The 21,459-nt window shown below is 39.5% G+C and overlaps 1 protein-coding gene across 2 annotated transcripts in view; it reads left to right on the top strand.

Annotated features, from left to right (window-relative positions):
- Positions 1 to 1,474: 1,474 nt before the first annotated feature.
- The window catches only part of LOC114157960 (protein Dok-7-like), a 35,176-nt gene continuing 15,191 nt past the window's right edge, over positions 1,475 to 21,459 (top strand). Inside the window, exons 1-10 of one of the 2 annotated variants that reach the window (XM_028039239.1) lie at positions 1,475 to 1,849; positions 1,971 to 2,016; positions 3,841 to 4,071; positions 6,474 to 6,674; positions 12,408 to 12,527; positions 14,871 to 14,969; positions 15,828 to 16,624; positions 18,537 to 18,585; positions 18,715 to 19,218; positions 20,531 to 20,619. In XM_028039239.1, coding sequence (XP_027895040.1) covers positions 1,796 to 1,849; positions 1,971 to 2,016; positions 3,841 to 4,071; positions 6,474 to 6,674; positions 12,408 to 12,527; positions 14,871 to 14,969; positions 15,828 to 16,624; positions 18,537 to 18,585; positions 18,715 to 19,218; positions 20,531 to 20,619 — 2,190 coding nt within the window. In that variant the 5' untranslated portion in view covers positions 1,475 to 1,795. The remainder of the gene's footprint in view (positions 1,850 to 1,970; positions 2,017 to 3,840; positions 4,072 to 6,473; positions 6,675 to 12,407; positions 12,528 to 14,870; positions 14,970 to 15,827; positions 16,625 to 18,536; positions 18,586 to 18,714; positions 19,219 to 20,530; positions 20,620 to 21,459) is intronic. The other variant, XM_028039240.1, reaches the window with a different exon arrangement.

Raw genomic sequence — 21,459 nt, 5'->3', positions numbered from 1 at the left:
CAAAATTTTCTGCTTTTCTGATTATTTTAAAAGTTGAAGTTGAATTTTCTCCCATTTTCTTGTTGAACCTGTGAAAACATTTTGATCAACTTAAAATGTAAGAATCTTTGAAGAAACCGTCAACAGGAGGTGAAAGTCGTGTTTTTAAAAACCGGGATTTAAACTCATCCCAATGGAATTGCGATGGACAGATAAGTTTAAGTCCAAAAAACCCAAGACACAAACCTAGGTAAATAATAGAAAATGACAATATTGGGTTCATAACAGAGGTCAAAGGAGCTGACCTCTTTTACTCAAACTGACAAGAAGAACAAAAACAAACAGATTTACCTAAATAAGACAAATGGGAAACTTGAACACTGGCTGATCAGCCCACACAAACACAAAAAGGGGAGAACACACACAAACTGAACTGAACCTATGGCATAAGAAAATACCACTTCTCCTCCTCGTGATGCTATGTTTTGGTATGAACCAATCTGCAGGTCTTCATGTCCTTGCTCTGCCCCTTTTCCACCTCTTCTTTTCCCCCTGATGGACTGGAGCAGATTACACTGAGGTAACAAAAGAACAGAGATTAAATCAAGTCAAACACATAGCAGTGTGTGACAGATCAGGGAAGAAGTTGTGGAGAAGGTAATGCTGGGTTAGGTTAAAAAAAGAATATTCCAGTGTATAAATATCTTCTCTAGCAGCCATAGTGCTCCACATGAGCATTTTGAGCAAGGAGAGCATCACTCAGAAAAACATCCACCAGGTGCGGTAAATCTGCAAGAACCGCAGAGATTGACAGCTAAAAACAGGACAGCTATTATTTATGCACTTCATAAATCTGGGCTTTATGGAAGAGGAGAAATTAATTGTAACTCATGATTTAAACTTCATGGCTACATTCAAACTGCAGGTCTTTGACATTATATTTAGACTCCACTGTGGAACAGTCTGTGGCCCTGAAAAGACCAACAGAAGACGACATGACATCTGGTCACCACAGAACCCACTGGTGGGTCCTGCGTGGACGGCTCCTCCTCCTCAGGCCCCAAGCCAATTAAAATTCTTGAAATTGTCTGAAATCTTAAGAAGAGAAGAATGCAGTGCAGTCCTGGAAAACAAGCTAGTCAAGTCCCCTCTGTCTGGACAAGCATAAAGACCATGGGAAACGTGTTCAGGTGGTTTCCAGGTCACATCTTGGTTTTCCTGTAGGTTATTTAGTAATAAACCCATCACCTCTCACAACATCAGTGTCTCTTCTTCAAAGCTGTTCCGGGAACCGGTTCACCAACAGCCTTCTAACAGGAAGAAGACCTCGTTCAGAAGAGAACCCCATCGCCTTGAGGCTGGCTCTGCGCTTCTTCTTTCAGCAGGACAAACAGCCAAAACAGGACACAGTTAGCCGGAAGTAGCATCCACTAGTGTTGTCTTGACTGTCACTTAAAAGTCCAAATAAAATACGTCAAAACTTCTGATTGCATTCTGACAACATTTTAATGTGAATGGGACTGAAAGCACTAAGCTATTTGTGAACTATGTGGTAGCTTGTCTCCACCAGCGCTCCCAGCAGCAGCAGGTGGCTCAGCCCAGTCCAGGTGGCAGCCAGGAGTTTAACACCGGCTGCTGGAGCGCTGAAGGACGGACGGACAGACACCAGGCCCCGGTCATGGCATTTCCTCCCCTCCTCTACATGCCCCCCTTGCTGTGGGTGGAGGGGTGGGGGCATAGCGACCAGCGCAGCTATTTTGAAAGTGGCCCCTCATTCAGGCAGCGACTCTGCAGCTGTCAGGAACCATGACTGAAGATGACGGAATCTGTTGTCGTGGAGGGATACGCCAGACTCAGAGAGGGGAAAAAGGTGCTCATTTTTTTTTTCTTTTTATTTATTTATTTTTTTGTCTTTATTCGCTCCAGGGAGAAAAAATATCAATAACTTCCGCAAACACGCTTGTGTAAAACTTGTTGTTTTTCTTTTACAGTGGAGGACTAGGTGGCTCGTGTTTCGTAAGCCGTCGCCTGTAGCAGGTAAGAAACCACTGATGTGTTTACTGCGCGCTTTGGAGTGCTTTTCACATCTGTGCGCAAGTTTATTAGCGCCACTTTGGAGAAAAATAGTCACTTGGACTTGAGCCGTAGTTTACGGGCATGTGTAGCTTCTTTAAACGTTAATAGCGTGAGCCTGTAAGTTTTGATAATGTCACATCTGTCTAATATTTGTTATGCAGAAAACATAAAACACTTGACGGCGGTGGAAGGATGATGGTTTGGCGTATAAAAATTAAGAAAATCAAATCAATCTGTTTGTATTCATCAAACACAACAAATGTCAATTTATTGTCAAAATTACAGCATGAGACGTTCTCAGACTTGACTTCAATATATCTTTATATATCTGCGTGCCTCAAAGTTAAATTTGTGCTAAACTGAATTATGCTAAATTAGCTGAATTTTTTTAAAGCTTCCCCTTTTAAGGCTGTGCTCATTTGGCTTTTTTTGCGTTAGAAAAATAAACAGGGGTCTTTATAGTCTCACAGTTATGATATATGTTGACTTGGAGAAAGAAGGTCCCTGGTTAAAATCCTGATCTGGGGATATTTCTGCACAGTTTGAATGTTCTTCCCGTCCATGCTTGGGTTCTGTACAGGTTATTTGGTTTCCATAAATTGTTCTTGCAGGTTTATTAGTTGCCTAAAATCCTGCAACCATAAGTGGATGGAGACAACGCATTGATGGAAAAATTCAAAATCGCAATCAAAAAAAAAATCTAATGATATATATGAGGTTGACATATGTGAAACTTGTCAACATTTTTAAACAATTTCTCAACATTTCTCATTGCAGGATTGTTGCTGCATTACTGCTCAGCTCAATGCTTATTACAATGTACATTTACCTGTCTCTTAAACTTTTAAAATGTAACAAGGTCTGCAATGAAACAAAGTAGTTTAATTTGATTCCTGTGCAGATTAAAGCTCTTTGGGTGTCATGTGGGACGTCTCAGTGAAGTGTGTGTTTGGTGTGTGTGTGTGTGTGTGTGTGTGTGTGTGTGTGTGTGTGTGTGTGTGTGTGTGTGGAAGGTATGTAGGGCTGCACAGCTTAACATGCTGCACAGGTTGAGTGGTGCTCCTCCTCAGATCTTTGATGTCAGTGTTGTTACAGCTGTCTGCACTAATGCCTTGTCTTTCTAAGTGTGTATTTGCGTGTGCTGGGGTGTGTGTGTGTGTGTGTGTGTGTGTGTACGCGAAGGACAGTAAAATGCGGACATGCTGCTGTTTTGTCAGTTGACACCGAGTTGTTCTTGAAAGGTGTCAACAGACTGGAGGACACACCAGCGGCTACTGTCGGTCAGAATATGAAGTCAAAGTAGAAATAAAAACCTATGTTGTGTTTGAGGAAAGAAAACGTCTTGAATTATAAATACTTCTCATCAATTATTTGATAAAAATGCCATCAGTATGTGAAAAACAAGTCTGCTCTTTCTGTGTCCATAAGTGTTGTTTTTCTGCTCAAATCAAATCCAGTATCCAAGCATCAGCCTCTAAAACAGGGAAATATGTCATATTTGTAATAAGAGATGATTTCTCTCATTATTTTAGTATTTCATGAATATGAATATAAATATTTTCAATAATTTTACCTGAAAACAAGAAAAGCTTTTTGTTTTAATGTCAAACAGTGTTATTTTTTTTACCTAGTGCATGTAAATCTTGTTTCAACTGTATTTAACTAAAACAAGTAACTTTTAGGAATCTAAATAAGTTAATTTAGACGTGTGTACCTCTAACCTGCAGTATTTATTTATTTATTTGTACCTCATCCTGTGTGAAACTCTTTGTCTCGCCACTCCAGATTGCCTCGTTTTAGTGGTTTTTAAAGACAAATCAGACAAACTCCAGAGCAACAGAGAGAGGGCGAGTTTCACCTTGGAGGAGATCTGTGGCCTGGACCCTGGACAGTGGTATGAAGGCGTGGCTTTTACTCTGGCCATCCTCTGCCTGAACCAGGTCGCGCTGCTGGGCTTCGACAGCAGGGAGGCCCTGCAGGCGTGGGAGCTCCGCCTGCGCTACGGCCTTGGAGAGGGTGAGGACCAACGGACTTCAAAACATTTTGAAAATTACAGATTTCTCTTTAATAAAATCCCAGAACGTTGGGAGCTTCAGTTTCAGATTACCAAACAAGGAAACTTATACATTTGTAAGCACGCAATCTGATTTGAACCAATAAGGATTTTCCCGTCTAATACCCAGTTCTTTTATTTTGTTGTAAATACTAGAACAAAAATTGAGAAAATGCAGGAGCATCCCCATGTAATCTTCAGCACGTCTCCCTCATGTTTGTCTGATTTTAATTGTTTTTAAAATAACTGAGTCAGAGGATCTAATGTTTGCTTTTGTAGTTATAGATCGAATATGATGGCAGTTCTTATATTTTATTTGTTTGACATATTTGAATAAAACTTTGCAATTTTTTGGTGTCGGACCTGCTGACCTGCCACTCAGACCTAATCACAGGGAAATTGTCAGATTCTGATCTCCGTCTCTTTGATTGGCGAGTTTCTACTCATTTTAACTTTGCGGTTCAGAATTTAGAAATTTTAAAAGACTTAAATAAGAACTAGGGGTGTAATGATGCAAACAAATCACCATTTTGTTTGCACTTCTGTTTTAATGTCTCCTTTAAAGCCTTGGCTCACTTCAATCAAAAGAAACAAGTAAAAAGTGGCAACTTGCTGAAGATTTGGCTGTTTATTTATTTATTTTTTATTAACGAAGGTACAGTCACTGACCGGGTTCTGTAGTATTTTTAGAATCAGCTTGACATTTTTTCAGGAGAGTAATTCAGCTACGTGCAGAGGGTGCCATGCTATGAAAAAATGTTTTAAATACTTTGTCAAATTAAGCAACTTATTTGGTTTCTTCTGAGTTTATTTTGTAGAGGAGCTACATGAAGCTAAATTCATGTTGGGCTCATGTTGGCATATTTGTTTAACTTCACAAATGATCAGAAAGGCCTATTTTAGAGGATTATAAAACTTGAAATTAGAACCAGATAATTGAGCAACTGAACCAGTATTGAGCAGAAATAATAGACGAATAATGAAGTGAATTGTCTGTATTTAAAGGAGTACGTCATAATTTTTTTTTTAACCAGTGAACAGTCACACTTAAGTGTGACATTTAAGACACCCCAGAGTCTTCTGATTAAACTTAATATCAAATAATAATACTAAACTGAATGCAGTACAAGTGAATGTTTCCATTATGGTGATTTGTAACTTGAAATTCTTGTATTCAGACCATCTATTATACAACTTATGACAACTTGTCTTTGTACAAGGAGCATTTTTGGCATTGCAGTGAGACTCACTGCCGTGTAACCCTGTGGAGCTATTATATAACCTACATAGAAACTAATAATAGCATTGAACTGTTCATCAGTTGGCAGCTGAATTGTAAATATGTCTCTGATGACAGTCCTGTTGGAAACAACTTTGCAAACAATGGCAGAGAGAAATTACGTCACAGTTTTTTACGTCTGAGTTTTGGTGTTTGTCAGATTATGATTGTTGCTTATTTTAAGTAAGTAAACTTTATTTCGACAGCAACTTTCAAATCTAACAAAGTGACTTACGGTAAGAATGGGCTTAAAATTAGTTGAAATGAAACATAAACGAGAACAGAGTCGATAAGCCGGCAGACATCTAACATTATAGAAACTCAGGCTAGTTAAAACGACTCTGGAGGATTTATCCCCTCTGGTTTCAGACCGCATGACCTCAACAGGGCTCTAAAAGTGAAGACTGATATTTTAAAATTCATTTGAAAAGGTTTTAAAACTGGAGAACAGCTTTAAAATATTTGATAAACCAACTACATCCAAAAACACTTTGATCAACAGGGTCAAAGGTGGTGGAAGGTCCAGGAGAACCCAAAATATAACTAGAAATTTCAAGTAAAGCAGTTTTTGTGGAGTGACATTTGTAAAAGCCAGGCTAAAATTTGTTAAACGGCTCCCATTTCTCAAAAAAAAAAAAAAGAAAAAGAAACCAGCTGTTTAGTCACTACCTTTTCAAAACCCTTTGACATAAAAAGAATCTTGGAGAAGGGTCTGTAATTTAATCATTTGTGATTAATCATTTATCGATCTGGCAGCACAGACCGATAGCCGCTGCACGTAAACGTGAACGAATCCATGGTTCGGTGTTGGAGACCTAAATAGCAGATGTATTCAGGACGCCCTTGTGGAAAACCGAGAGCGGCGGAGATACCAGCGGCTTATAGCCCTGTGCGGCTTATTTATGTACGTTTCCAGTTTTTGTTTTTTTTTACTTTGTGGGTGCTGCTTATAGTGAGGTGCGCTCTATAGTTCTGAAAATACGGTACTTTACATTTTTTCCTCTGATTTTCTTGCGCACATTATTCACATCCAGAGGTTGGACAGTGGATTAAAGTTTTGCATCTGTTGCTGCTCCGTCTGCTCAGTTCACAGATTCGGCGTTGGGGTTTTACCAGGGACCAAGCTGGAGGGCGGACCTGCCACTCTTCACCTGTGCAACAACCTTCTGGCCCTCGTCCGGGACTTTCCTCCCGTCATCATCGGCCACTGGAACCTGCCGGACCTGCGCAGATACGGACCGGTGCCGAATGGATTTGTGTTTGAAGGGGGAACAAGATGTGGATACTGTAAGTAGATTTAGTCATGACGCTCCAGCTTTCTGTCTGCCAATCGCTTCCATACAACTCGGCACTTAAAGAAGCCTTTGATGCTACAATCAGGGAAGCTTTTTGATTTTCTTAATAATGCAAACGTTCTCTCGTTAATTCACAGATGATGTGTCAAACATTTTTTTCCAAAGTTTCCTGTTGAAGTATTAGCTTCAAGTTGGGGATTTTTTCTGCTATTAGTCGTGTGAAGTACAATTCATCCAGCGTTGAGAAATGATTGAAGGAACACAACAAAGCATTTGCTCTGCTTTTTATGATTTGGTTATTAAAACCATGTGGATAAGGATATAAAATATAAAGTTTAATCAGATGTTTCTCACTCCTTGTCAAATCTGAGTTCTTTGAACTTTAATGTCAAGATGGAGGATTTTTGGCTTCAGACTCTCTTTTTCTTCTTCTTGTCCATCTGGTCTCTCTCAGGCAGACTCATTAACCAAGACAGCCTTCAGATGGATTTTATTGTTAACTAGAATTTTTAAGAGTACTTCCACAGATTTCTCCCCAAGAAGACATTTTTAAATTGTTTGTTTTGTAGCTTTTGTTTGAGAAATCTACGTTGGTAACTTTTGTTTTCATGTCCTATTTTTTGTTGTTCATTTTTTCTCCATGATTTGATCTTCAATTCAAAGTTCAGAAAGTATTTTATTTGTTAGTTAGATTTTATTTGTCATTTTTCATTGATTACCACAATATGATGTGCAGCTCTGTGTGTAGAAGTGCGAGCTCATTGCAGCGACTCCTCTATGTTTCTCTTAACTGACATTCAGAACAACTTTAGCCTCATTATTCCAAACATTGATTGTGTTATTGTTTAATTATTTAGGTATTTTAAGTGAAGAACTAAAATTTTAATATATTAGAGCTTTCGGCCTGCATACGGGGAGCATCAATGACCTTTTAGTCTGTGAAGAATCTTTGGGGAAAGTAAAAGAGTTCTCACTCCAAACTTTTATTTTACAAACTACACATCTATTCAAAATCTTCTGACTAGGAAGATCTTTTTCCTTGTTGAGAAATCAATTTTAATATGCAAACCAATGCCTTGTTCTCCAAATATGGAGAAAAATGTTTCAAAATGATTCAAAATGCACGATTCAGGGTTTCCCCCAGTGTATTATAAGCCTGGCGGACCACCAGGTTAAGCATTGCTTATTTTTTAAAGTCTTTTTAAAATATTTGCATTTTTAAGACTTTATAGTTGGTATTCCAATCTTTCAATAACACATAATTATCAAGTGATATTTTCAAATTTCCTGTCAACTTTAAACATTTTTTAACTCAATAAGATGACGGACCGCTGGATGAATGACTGCTGAGCGCCCAACCACTGGGCTTAGCAGGTTTTCTGGGGGAAACTTGATGATTACTTGTACTTTAAATCTCCCTAAAAGAGGCTGGAACAAGCTCTAACTATGTTGTATGGTCAGGTTTGCCCTGCAGCATGATGCTTTAGAGGTGCCAGGTAAGGTATTGCACTGCAGTACTTCATCCGTGGTGCGTATGAGGCTTCAGCGCCTCGGGCTCAACAAGCTCAGAGGATGAAGAAGGTGGCTTGAGATGAGAGAGTCTCGGCTCAGCTGGATGGCTAAATCCAAACAAACCAAACACGAAGATGTTTGATTGTTGGCGAATTTAACTGCGTAGTTCTGCAAAGCAAAGAATTGACTTAAAGCAGTTAGGATTGGGAGTGAGGAAATATATGGCAACATTAGACATTTTCATTTATGAAGCAATCTAATGTAGGAGCATAATTTCCTACATTTAAAAAAAAGTGAATATGATGAGAATGGTGAAACTTTCCAGCAACAGATCCACATACAGGACATCAAACCACCAGGCTTTTACTTTCACTTACAAAACAACAAGTACAACCTGGTAATGTAATCTCTGAGTACAGTTTATCCGCAGCAGCTCAGGGACGAGTGTAGCTGACGCTTCTTCTTTTGGCAGCACACTAAGCTGTTGTCTGTGTGTGTGTGTGTGTGTGTGTGTCCTCTCTCAGGGCTGCTCCTTTGTAGGAAACATGAGCCGCTCTCCCAGAACCTCTTAAGGTTCTGCTCAGTGTTTTCTGCTAACAGTGGGTGTTTAGCTTGGTGCTGCACTGACAGATGGCTAATGAAAGCAGCAAAAGATTCAGGTTAATAATTTTTCACTTGCCCTCAAGTTTTGTATCAATGTACTATTAAATGCACATTTAGATCAGAGTAGTTTAATTTCCCAAATTACCGTAAGCTTCACTTTCATAAGTTAGATTTTATCTCCAATCTTAGACAACAATGTTCAGCATTTTTACTGCCGTAAGCTGATATATTTAATCTTAAAAGGTCAACACATTAAGTAATGAGAATAATCTTTGACTGCCTGGTTACTTTCCAAATAATGCAAGTGATTGATTTAAAATGGATGAAGTGAGAATTATTTTTATGAATAATTTATTATATTACATCTGGAAATATACCACAGACTTTTTTCAGCTTTGTGAATTACATTTGCCTCAAACACGTCTTCAAGCTCACTTAATTTTTTTGCTCTAAATTAACTTTCTTAGGTCTCATCAGAATTATTTTATTATGTTCAAGACATTTATCTATGTAAGGAATTCACACAAGAACTCAAATGCAATTTTCCAGCAAAGCAGATGATAAACAGCTTAAAAAAATTAAAAAAAACCTCGGTGAACAGTATGCTAGATTAACATCGGTAATTATCATCATTAATAATTAGCAATAAAAGTATACTCTGTGTATTCTGCAACCTGCTGCCTGCATCTCTTTGGCACATTGTTTGCTTTGTGCTGCGAAACAAAATAGTTTCCACGTTTTCTCTGGGACAATTTCCATAAATCATATCAGCCTGTGCATATTGCAGAAACGGGTGTATGGTCACATTTATAAAAATTTCCAGATTGATCAGTTTTGCTGTGAGAGTAGCTCCAAACCCACACCGGGTCTCAGATGATCAGAAGAAATGAAGTCATGTTGCAGAATCATTTCAATTAGGCCTAATGAGGTCTGAGGAGATGCTAGAGAAGATGCATAATATCATTTAAGAAATGAATAAATTATGAACATATATTGGACTGGATAGTTTAATTTGAACTAATATGGTTCTGAGAGCTTTTCGGACCTCATCCAGCACCTCTAAAATGTGACTGTAGATCATAATAGTGCTGAGAAGAACTTGAATTCTCTAAAGCACATCTGTGACCTCAGCAACATTGTTAGACGCTTTGAGGGACATATACTGGTTTAATCTTTTACCAGTTCACTAGCTTTGTTTGCTAAATGATAAATGGACTGGACTGGAAGTGCTTTTAAACGCCCAGTTTCTTCAGCAGCTTCAGGTTTAGTCTCTTGTCCAAGAACACTTCAACCTGTAGCAGAGGGAATGCTGGGATCACACTCACTGCCTCACATTTTTTTACTAAGGACTCAGTAAGGCTCATGTTAAATTTTATATTTGTATAACAATCTTATCATTCTGAATTCAGAAGTAAAAATAAAATCACTATGAATCTCTTTAATCCTATTGTACATGAGAAGAGAATGATGCACATGCAAACTTACACAGACATGGCTCTGCATTTAAACTGACCCACTGAGCAAGGAGAGCTTTAATCAAAACCAGTCAAGATGCCCAACTCTGAAGGACAGAGTCCCTCCATATGCACAACAACCCTAAACATTCAGCCAGAACTACAAAAGAATGGCTTAGAAAGATATTCATAGATTGAAATGGACAAATAAAAGCCTTCATCTTCGTAAATCCAATTGAGATTCTGTTACAGGATTTGTGAGGTTTACAAAAACGAGTGGGCAAAAAAAAAAAAAAGCTGATGTTGACTTACACCAACAAGTGAACCTCAGCAGGTTGAATTCAACGGCGCGGCACTCTTTTCAGATTTTTAAGAAAGAGCTAAGAACCATGTACTTTCCTGCTGTTAACAGAATCTCTTGGCTCTTGACTGCCTGTGAAGATCCAGGCAAGCTCACACCTCCTACCTCCTGAACCAGTTTAATCAGTTCTGCTGCTTTTTATAGAGATGGTGTTTTGTCACTTGTTGAAGCAGAGACCAGAAGGGTCCACTTGAGTTTTTATTTTGTTTGTTTTTACTCTGAATAACGCAAGCCAAATAAACTCTGCCACCTGTGCTTTGTGGTTATTTTGCACTCTAGCTTTTGGCAGTGCACCTGATGATTCTTTGTCTGCTAATAAAAGTTCGACTTGTGGGTGTACAGTCGCAGGTTTCAAGTTTCATAAACAGCTAGTTCGCTGGACGAGACATGTCTTGATTAGATAACATAACAGCGAGCAGCCTGCAGATTCTCAGTTTCAACCGGTGCAGACATTCGAGCAGACTTCACTGCTGACCTTTGACCTCGGCGGCATTGGAAAGACGATTTACAAGGGTGGTCTTGAGGAATGGAGTGACCTTTTTTATTGTTTGTGTCTTGAAGTGGACCGGCAGCTGTACAGTCAGAGATGTCGGAGACCTTTGACCTCACGATGGTTTTTGTTTTCTTTGAGGCTCCGAGCTGAAAGACGGACGTTTTAGTCTCAACCTACTGCATTGGTCTGATGTTAAATTTAACAGTGACGTGCTGAGCGTAAGGATTGTCACCTCAGAGCTTTTAGTGACAAGTTAGCAGTGAAACCTATGTCAGCTTTGAGGTTTATTACTCCTCTTTAGATCATCTGTGTGTGTGAAATGGACTCATTAACTGCAGTCACTGTGTACGACTTGCCTCTGGATTATTTGGAAAGTATAAACTATGAATTTAAAACATTTTTTTAAACATCTTCAACATTTAGTAGTGTCTCATAAAGGTCTTAGCTGAAATTTGGGAATGATTTTAATAACTTTAAACCCTGATAAAGACCACATTATATTTCCTATTGAAATGCTACAGATGGCAAAGGGTGTGTTTTTGTTTTTACCAAGACTATCTGATGCGAGAAATCCTCTTGTTGTTATAGAATAGTGTAGAGCAGGACCTAAAGCGCAAAGGAGGCAGGAGGCTAAAAAAATAAGCTACTTACTTTAACAAAATCCGAAAAACTAAAAACTCATGAAAACCAAAAGTCAGGAAGAATAACGAGGACCAGAGGACATGCAGGAGGAAACGATAGGATCTGAACTAACACCAAAATATATTTAACCTGGAGAGGTGATTACTGAACGAGAAGTCTGGTTAGAAACTGGGTGCAGCTGTGATGAAAGCAAGTAACTGCAGTAGATCTCAGGCAATGAAAGAAATATTTGACAGAATTCACGGGGAACCTGGGAAACAATTACAGGAACGTGAACAAACCAGAGACTCAGCCCAACGTTAGACATGACCAAGATTCAAACAAAACTCAAGACCAGCGAACACAGAAGAAACAAATATAGTAAAGACAGTTTTTCGCTAAAGATTGCCACTAAGAGCTGAAAATACATTTGAAAAACAAACGTCAAGAACAAGGAATCTTAAAACTGAAGAAATGACTGAAGTCCTGAAGATCGTGACACTTGCTATGTTTGACTTCACCTACTTTTAGGCTATGGTGGACATTTGACCAACTGTGTGATCTTTACATTTTTGCCCATAAGTCTTATTGTATTTAAAGCTCATGGAGATATTAGCATGGTTAGCCAATTGATGTTATTAAAAAAAAAAAACTTAGACTGATGACATCCACTTCCTACAGGGGCTGGTGTTTTTCTTCTGGCATCTGCAGAGGGCGAGCAGATCAGCTTTCTGTTCGACTGCATCGTCAGAGGCATCTGCCCCAGCAGAGGTCCGTTCGGACTGCGGCCCGTTTTGCCAGGCAAGTACTGCACTCGTCTGCTGCGTTTCATGCAAAGATCAATCCAAGCTGCCGTGTTGCTCACATGGAGTGAAACAATTTATGCAAAAGAAGTTGGTGGATTCAAGTATCCTTGACTAAGATGCCTTTTATCCAGTTTGATAATCCTGTGAATCAGTCAGTAATTCAGACAACATCTGATTTAAGGTGTTTTGAAAGGAATAGAAATTCTTTGGTCCACCTGAAATGTAACACACGTACAAAGATTTTCTTCCAGCCTCTGCAGATACAAGGGGAACCAACACTGAACTAAGAACAAAAAGTCACTTCTGTTAATTGCCAACTTGAATAACAATTATTTTTCTTTTATCAGGAGTTGGAAACAGATAACCGAGACCTATGAGGTCAAACAAGATTTAAAAAGATATTTTTCTGCTTTAATTAGTAGACAATGGTTTGCAACCACATTTGTTTTTTATTTAAAAACTTTGATATGTGAAATTGAGTCAGTCGGAAGTTTACATACTTTTATTATACACCTACTGAGTGCAGAACACTGATGACCTCTGTCCTGTAAGGAACTTTGCTATCTTTTATTTCCCACAGTGCTACCTGCAGAGGTTTGTGCATGTCCCAGTTTTCACTCATCTCGCCGACCAATCACAGGTTGAGCCAATTTTCCTATTATTAGAGTGCGAAGAGCAATAAATAGCAGGGACGATGTTGGAGAGGGGCCTTAGGGGTCAAAGTCACAGTTCACACAAGCAGAGAAGCCAAAGCCTCCTAATCACTCTGAGCATGTGTGTAACCTCATCCTCAGGATTCCTCTGCTGCCTCGACTGATCAGTCAACCAGCGCTCAACTCTCCCTGCTGATGTTTTTGTCACTTTTTAAGGTTCTACCGTCATAAATCTTCTCTGTGGTGAACAGTTATGCGTCTTGTTTTCACTTTTGGTTCGCCGTATCGTCCTGCAGGTTGGCTGACAGTTTTGATTAACTGCTGTAATGACGCTGAGTTCGCTTGTCGCTCTGAGCTGTTATGTTGCTCCGGCCCCTATATCATAAACTCTATTAGCTTTCTGATCTGCATTCTTAATTTAAGATTTTTTAAGTTTGAAATATTAATTAGAGATGTAAAAGCAGGTTATCTTAAAGAGAAATAGCAGTGACTTTTTTGGCATGTTTTGTAATTTGCACGTCATTCTGGATTCCTTTATTAAACTTTCATTCTATTTGTCGTACCTGTAGACACAGGAACATTTTCAAAGTTTGTTTAACATGAGCTTTGAAAGAAAATGTCAAATTTTTTAAACAGAGTAGCTCTTATTAAAAGTCTTTGCAAAAATACTTAATTTCATAGTCCAAAAACATGACTGTGATAAATTTACTTGGTCTTTCTAGAATTGCGCTTAGGTGTGAATGTGTGTCCTATTCTGGTCCATGGAAATGAGTGGAAAGGAAAAAACACAATGTTCTGAAAAGGTCTTTAAAAAGTCTTAAAACTGCAGCATCTATGTGTTCAGCCAGCTTTACTTATTTACTCTTAAATAAAATCCAGGGAAGCCTCCTAGCTAAATCACATATTTAGTTAAAACATCACACTTGTGTGTGTGTTTTGTTATCCCAAAATGGAGATCTTCCTCTCAAACCGGCCTGTGTTTTGGCAAAACAAAACTTATGTTTTCTTGTACAGTTGGAGCAAAAATGATTATTGCAGGTCACATTGCATTGTTTGGCACATTCATTTATTGCTGTTTTGATGTTGATACATGGATCGTTGCTTAAATGAGAATCAACACTAACGAGCAGCGCTGCACGTCACAACTTTCTAAACCACAGACGCGGATTTATACATTGTATGAAAATTTCTCAAGCGCCTCATGCTAGGCTTTTAATGAAGCGCCCGCTCTAACATAGTAGGGGAAATGTTTAGTCTCTTTGTGCCTTTTTGTAAGATTAAGGAATTTCACGCGAAGTAAAAAATTTTCTTTTTAGCAAAACACAATCTAACATTTACTAAAAACGTTGCTCAGGATTGGAAATATCAAACAGGAATCAGACCTTTGAATCAATTCAGCGCCAGAGTTGACCTTGGCTATTCGAGGTACATTAGATCCTTGCTCGGCTCCAAGAATCTTACCAGCAGCAGCAATAGAAAGCATGCCGAAAGAGCCACGTGGCAGTGCTATAAATAAACCCTGTACTGGTGCACAAACATTGCAATGCTAGACCCCTTTTTCCAGGCCCAGCCAAAGCTTTGGGATTCTCACCGTTTAAGCTTACATCACACCTTTCTCATATATCTATCCTGAAGATTTATTTTTTGTTCATAATTTTAAAGATTTTTTTTTCGTTTTTTTGCAGAACTAAATTCAGGCCAAACCAATTCAGAGGAGAAGCTGAACCTGGAAACCCAGGAGCTGGAGAAGCGACTGAGCATGCTCTCTAGTGAGAGCAGCACAGGTGGGATCCTCCAACCCAGGGCTGTCAAAGTCCAGTCCTCCAGTGTCCTGCAACTTTTTGATGTGTCCCTTGTCCAACACAGTCGAATCAAATGGCTGAATTATCTATCTAGTTACTTCATTCAGCTGGACACTGGTGTTTGACGCTTGTGCTTTAGCCTGTCAAGAATGGAAACTTAAACCAAAATGCTGATCAAACGCTCACGTCTCCACTGTAAATATTACTTTTAGGACTGTCATCATTAACAAATGGAAATAATCTAAAAAGTTTTACATTTTATAAAGCAGATTCATCTGCATTACATATTTTGACCTAAAAACCTCTCTCCTGTGCATTCCTCTGTCTTGTGCTGCGGTCAGCAATGCAGAGTCACAAACACGAGTCAAAGGATGAGCGAGGAGAATCAGACTCTTGTAACCAGTGGCAAATTTCGCTTTAAAAAAAAACACAGTGACGGATGTTTGGATAAAACCAAAGGTAGTATGTACATGTTGCAACGATGAATTATCCTTCCACCAAACCTCAAGCAGTTTATAGTTAACATTTCTAAATTAATGTTTGAAGCAAAACGTCCTGAATATGAAAACCTGGAAAACAAAGTCTTCAGACATGTTTGGTTTGAGACAGTAGATAGTTTCTGTTAAGAAATGTTTTGAAAAGGCGCAATTTTACATTTCAAGCTTACAAACTTGAGCATAGTGATTAATCGCAGAGCTAGAGTGATAAATCTGATTAATCAGATTTTTTAGTCCACTGACAGCACTAGTTATGCTTATGTTTAACCAATTGATGATATCATTGTGCTTTAATTTGCTTTATGAAATGTTAAACGTAATATATATATTTTTTTCTTGGCAGTCTCATCCACGTACTTCCCATCTGCTGGGGGAGACGACCGCAGCATATCTGGCTCCTCCGACACGTCCGACACCAGCCAGTCAGACTGCAGCATCGGCAGCAGGCCTGCCATTTGGACCGAACCCGCCTCAAACGCCACCGGAAGCGTCTGCCACGCTGGCGCTAAGGTGCCGCTGCAGACTGTAGAGAAGCTTTCAGCCGGCCAGGGAGGCGTGGGCCGACCTTCGGCCAAGCCGCCCCGGCAGCTTCAGGACATCGGCCGTCAGAGCTCTTCAGACAGCGGCATCGCCACCGGCAGCCAGTCGTCCTACTCCGGGAGCTTCTCCTCGTACACAGGCAGCCTGGACATCGCCCCAGGGGAGGACTTTGGCTCCGTGTTCAGTTTACCCCCACAGCTGGCTCAAGAGCTAAGCCCGTGCAGTTGTCCCACTGCTCCTGGACAGGAGTACCAGGTGCCAACATCGCTTCTTGGGTACCTCTATGACTCTCCCAGGAGAGTGTTTCATGAAGCGAGTGGGGGCGACAAAGACTGTGAGCCCTTTAAATCAACTGAAGACCACCCTGTTCCTTCAGACTGCCCAACAGAGTCTGATTTGGGGGACGCAGGTGGAGCGACAGCAGCTGAGGTTCAGTCAGAGGCGACGGATGGACAATCAGATCCTGCACAGGCACAGGGCCCTTCAAGTGACGGCAGGAAAACAAAGGCGCTGCCCTCTAGTGGGTCCTCTCTTACCTGCAGCTCCCTCTCTGCCTCCAAAACTGTAGTGGCCATCTGCTCAGTGTGTGGTGGGTTTAAGGTAAGAAAAACTGATCGTTTCTCCTTTTGATTTGTCAGGCAGCCTCAGCTTGTGTGTTTGCTTTATCAGCAGCGAGCGTCTCATCTGCTCTGGGGATTTCTGTAACACTGACCTTTGTGGTTTCAAGCTGCGTTTTGGTGGCAGAACAACTAACAAACCCACGGCCCATCTGTCTAACAAGTCAGCAGAGCCGCCCATTTAGCTTCACACCGTCATTGTTCAGAGCAGGTCTTTACACAGAGCCGCCAGCGAGTCTCTCACTCTTTTCTTTCTACTTTTGTTGGTGCATCTTTTACATTTGAAGCATTTAGGTGAAGGCTTTGCTTTTGATTAAAACTAAATGTAGTCTTCATTCTTCAGATTTGTCTGATTATGCCGTCACCACAGATGATGTATATTCCTGCTTCAAAATTATTGTTTTGGGGCTGAAAATACAGTAATTCATCTCATTTATCAACTTCTTTGTTAGTACGTATTTTTTTCAGTGCTTGTATTTTAACAATTCGTTTTCAGGGTGGGTTGAAATCAAACCTCAGAAAATTATGAATGTGACATATTCCCTTAATTATATATGTAATGTATGTGGTTGTTTGCTGATTTTGTAAGTTTGCTCACTGCCTGATCAAAACAGACTCTAATTTTGATAGCGGGATCCTTTTAAGATGCACCGGCTACTTGGTAAGGTACAGATGATTAGTTAGGACCCTTTCTTGGCTTCTGGACTCTCTTACATTTTTGTGGCACAGATTAAATGTGTTGACATTCCTTAGATGTCATGGTCCATATTGTCATGAAAACCTCATTAGCTGAATATCCAACAAATTAAAATCTCCTATTTAGATGACATCAAGATTCATAGAGCCAGAGAAACATCTTTTTCATATTGTCCAGTTTTGTTGAGTGTGAGTTATTTTTAGCCTCAGCATCCTGTTGTTGGCTGACAAGGAGTGGCATCATATGTGGTCTGATGCTTTTACCTGATTTAAGACTGGTAACCTTGGCAACCTTGATTGTAAAGGGTCGTTATTTGAGCTACACCTGCCTTTCTATCATCTCATACCGTTCTGTCCAATCTCCTATGACAACAGCAAGGCATTTTCATCCACATAGCGGCCAGATACTTGATTTTTTTTTTTCCTGTTTTGGACCATTTCATGCAAATCTCAGGGACTGGTGTGTCTCAAAATACTAGTGGAGCAGCAGTTTCTGAAATATTGAGACAAGCTCAGCAATTCAAAGTCACTTAAAATCTCTTTCACTGACAGATTAAAGCTCCGTTTCAGCTTTGTTTTACAGCGTCTAGATGCCTCGATTCATTGATCTGCTGCTGTGTGATTGATCGATTTGCCATTTCTGCTAACAAGCAATTGAACAATTGAACCTAAAAAGGTGACTGTATTGAAATAATTAGATGACTGTACCCATCGAATGAGTAATTTTCAGCAATACGTTGAAAATTAATGTTCCTACATGAAATATAAAGTGCTTCTCAAAGAAACTGGTGGGCTTTCTTAAACTCTCCAATCAGCTTCACTCTTTTGAAAAAAATAATTTTTAAATAGATTAAAATTTGAGCGCTTGTCTTCATCAAGCTTTTCAAGGTGCTTGATGAGTGGTCCTGTTAAATTTAAACTTCTTTACCAAGCTTGGACAAAGAAGCATTTAAGCTGCTCACAGTTTCTTTTATACCAAATGCATTAATTGCTGGAAGTCATCTTAAGCCAACAGGAAAGCTGGAAAGATGGGAAACTGCAAACTTCAAAAACACAACACTGGCAGCTAATTTTTAATATTTTAGATGTGCAACCTGATATAAACTAAATTCAGCCACTCTGATTGACTCTAAAGCCACTCAAACTATGAAGGAAACAGTCTAGATGCATTATAATGTCACATTTTCATTGTTTCATAGGGTAACCCCTGCATCCAAATGGGTTCTTCAGGAATACCAACCTTACCAGGTAAGAACAAATCCCTTTAAAGCTTTTTAAATAGTGCATGTGTTGTTTCTTGCATGAACAGAAGCATCGATGCATGCTGGGAAAACTCAGTAATCCATCAGCCGTGCACCATCATGCACACCACTGCAGTGAAGAATACTCTGGACACGTACCGGGCCTCCACTGGATGCATGACCGAGTCGCCAAGAGGGCAGCCGGGTGAGGAGTCTCTGCCGCCAAAGAGAGGAGAGAGAAAAATATCCGACCTCTTATCTGATCTGCTCAGCTTCCTGAGTGCAGGCGGCCAGCCGCACATGGCGAACCTGTACGAGTCGATGAGCCCCGCTCCGGCAAATGAGCTCATTTTGGCACAGGCTGCGCCGCCGTGGGGCTCCCAGCAGGACAAAAGAGCTGTCGTTTATGAAAACTGTTTGAAGTGTCGAGGAGAGCTCTGCCAACCTCCGCTGCAGGTCGTGCCTGCTAAAATGCCCCGCAGGACAATTCATAGTTGTCGGAGCTTCCCGACTGGACTGTACCTGAAGAAAAGCCAAGGCAGTGACAGAACTGCTGATGAGGAGCTGCTTCACGAACTCCTCAGGGACGTTGATGAGCGGCAGCGGCCGGAAGATGTAAATGACTCGACAGGAAGTGAGGGTAAGAAAGACCCCCGGTGTCCTTTGTGACTCTCCTCTGAAATGAATCTTCTCTTCGTCCTTTTTTCACCTCTTCTTCTTCCTGCCAGCTTTTGTTTAATCAAATAAGGTTTTACTCTTTGCACCGGTTGATGTTTGTCTCTTTTGTCATTTTCAACTAAGCTCACCTGAACTTACACAATAAAGACTGAGGAATTAGACTATTTATATTGGCTGCATATTCTTCTAGTACATTTTTTTTCTTCATATTTTATGAATAACTACTCCTTTTAAGATGACATCTAATGAATAAGGTTGTTGACTTGGTAGAGTTTATGCAAGATTATAAAGTGCAATTCAACCAAAGATCTACACCAAAATATGCATCAATTATCCTCTTAAGTGCTTTAGTTAAAACATGTTGAGTTTATGTTGGTGCTGTGCAAATATGTTGGACCACCACTAAATGATACTCAGACTTTTTTGAAAAGGTGATTATGATTAATAGTTACTTAGATTTTCAGAAGACCTTTCAGTTTTTCCTTTGAACTTTAGATGCTTTTTCTTTTCATTTTCATCACAGTCCTTATATCTGACCACCACAGCATATCACGCTGCGTGTGCTTATAAAATGATGGAAGTCAAATGAAAGGATGAGAGGAATCAGGTCTGAAAGACCGAACTGAGGTTTGATCTATGAGTCTTTGGAAATCACCTTGTTGGTGCTAAAATGTCCTTTTGTAATTGATTATGAAAACAGACTGTAACTGTGTCATATGTAGGTAATTATGTATCAGAAACAAGAAAGCACGGATACTTCCATCACTTCTATTAGTGTCGGCACCATTTGTGTCATCCATCAGTCCACTTTGGCTCAAATTTAAACACTTTCTTTTAAAAAAGTGTCTCCAAACAATGGAGGATTAAACAACGTATAAAGATTGTTTTTAGTATTATTGTGTGTTGGACATGCAAAGTTCAGTCCTGTAAAAACTCCCTAGAACACCCTGTGTGTTTGCTAACATATTTGGACATATGGCTATTCAATAATAATTCAACAATAAACACTAACCAAAGACCTTTTAAAATGCATTTTAAGTGTAGTAAAAAGCTGAATTGTATTCCCTCTTTGAATGGCTCTTGTGCTTGATTGGCGATTACGATTACAAATATGTGTGTCTCTTGTTTGTAATGAACGTATCTGAATAATTTGTTCTTAGAGAAAGGATAATTTACGTGCTGAGTGTTGACTTTAATATAGAGCATATATTAAATATAGACTTTAATATAGAGCATGGCGTCACTTAGGCAAACATATTCTTCTGTTCTACCAGAGAAAAAGCTTGATGGTAAAGAAGAACGACGCAGAGCTGATCCTGCTTATGAGGTCATGGAGAGTCGGATGCCGGAGAAACACCCAGAGGTACGTCGACACAACGCCGTGATCCGCTTCACACAATCAGCTTTTTACACACATGTAACTTTATTTAAACCAGAAAACTGGACGTCGTGTTAGTTCATAAGTCCTGAATCTCGGATTCAAAAATAAAATAGAATTTTTCAGCATTTTTTGTTTTCAGTCTTGCTGATTTATAGTTTCTCATTTTATGTTTGGAATAAAATAAATCACTGGATTATTAGATTTTTTTGTTGACATTTGGTTTAGGTGATGATTAGTTTCAGTAATTTCAACTAGTAACATACAATGCACGTTACCTACAGTGTGTGTTACTCTTTGATATTAACATTAATGTTCTCAGTTGAATTGATTTTCAGAGGTTCATCTAAATAAAACAAATATTTTTAGCATTTTTAAAATTTAGTTTGTATAAAACTTACATTAACAACCCAAATAACTCATGAATTGACAAATAAGGGCGTTAATATTTCTTTTTTTCCGTTCTAAAAAAAATCCCATTTACTTCCCACCCTGAATGTAAGAGAGTCGGTGCTGACTGCAGCTGAAGGATTGCTGTGCTTTGGGGTGGAGGCCTTTAGCAGAGGAAGAACAATACATGTTCTCATGTCAGAGAAAGTCTTCAGTAACACCAGAAAAAGCCTTAGCTGCTTTTTTGAAAAAGCTTCTATAGGGGAATTTGAAAACTGGCTCAATAATAGCTGCAGAATTGCTACACTGACAACACTTCAACCGTCTTGGCTCTGCACTTCCCACAGAGCCGATTGCGTCAGACGCAGACAGGAGCATAATAGTTAACATACAGTGACCAACGCGGCCTCTTTTAGGGTTGTCAGAACAAATCAT

The sequence above is a fragment of the Xiphophorus couchianus genome, chromosome 14 (genome assembly GCF_001444195.1).
Source record: "Xiphophorus couchianus chromosome 14, X_couchianus-1.0, whole genome shotgun sequence".
Taxonomy (NCBI): Eukaryota; Metazoa; Chordata; class Actinopteri; order Cyprinodontiformes; family Poeciliidae; genus Xiphophorus; species Xiphophorus couchianus.
Note: the sequence above shows the minus strand (reverse complement) of the source record. Positions and strands in the feature narration are given on the sequence as shown.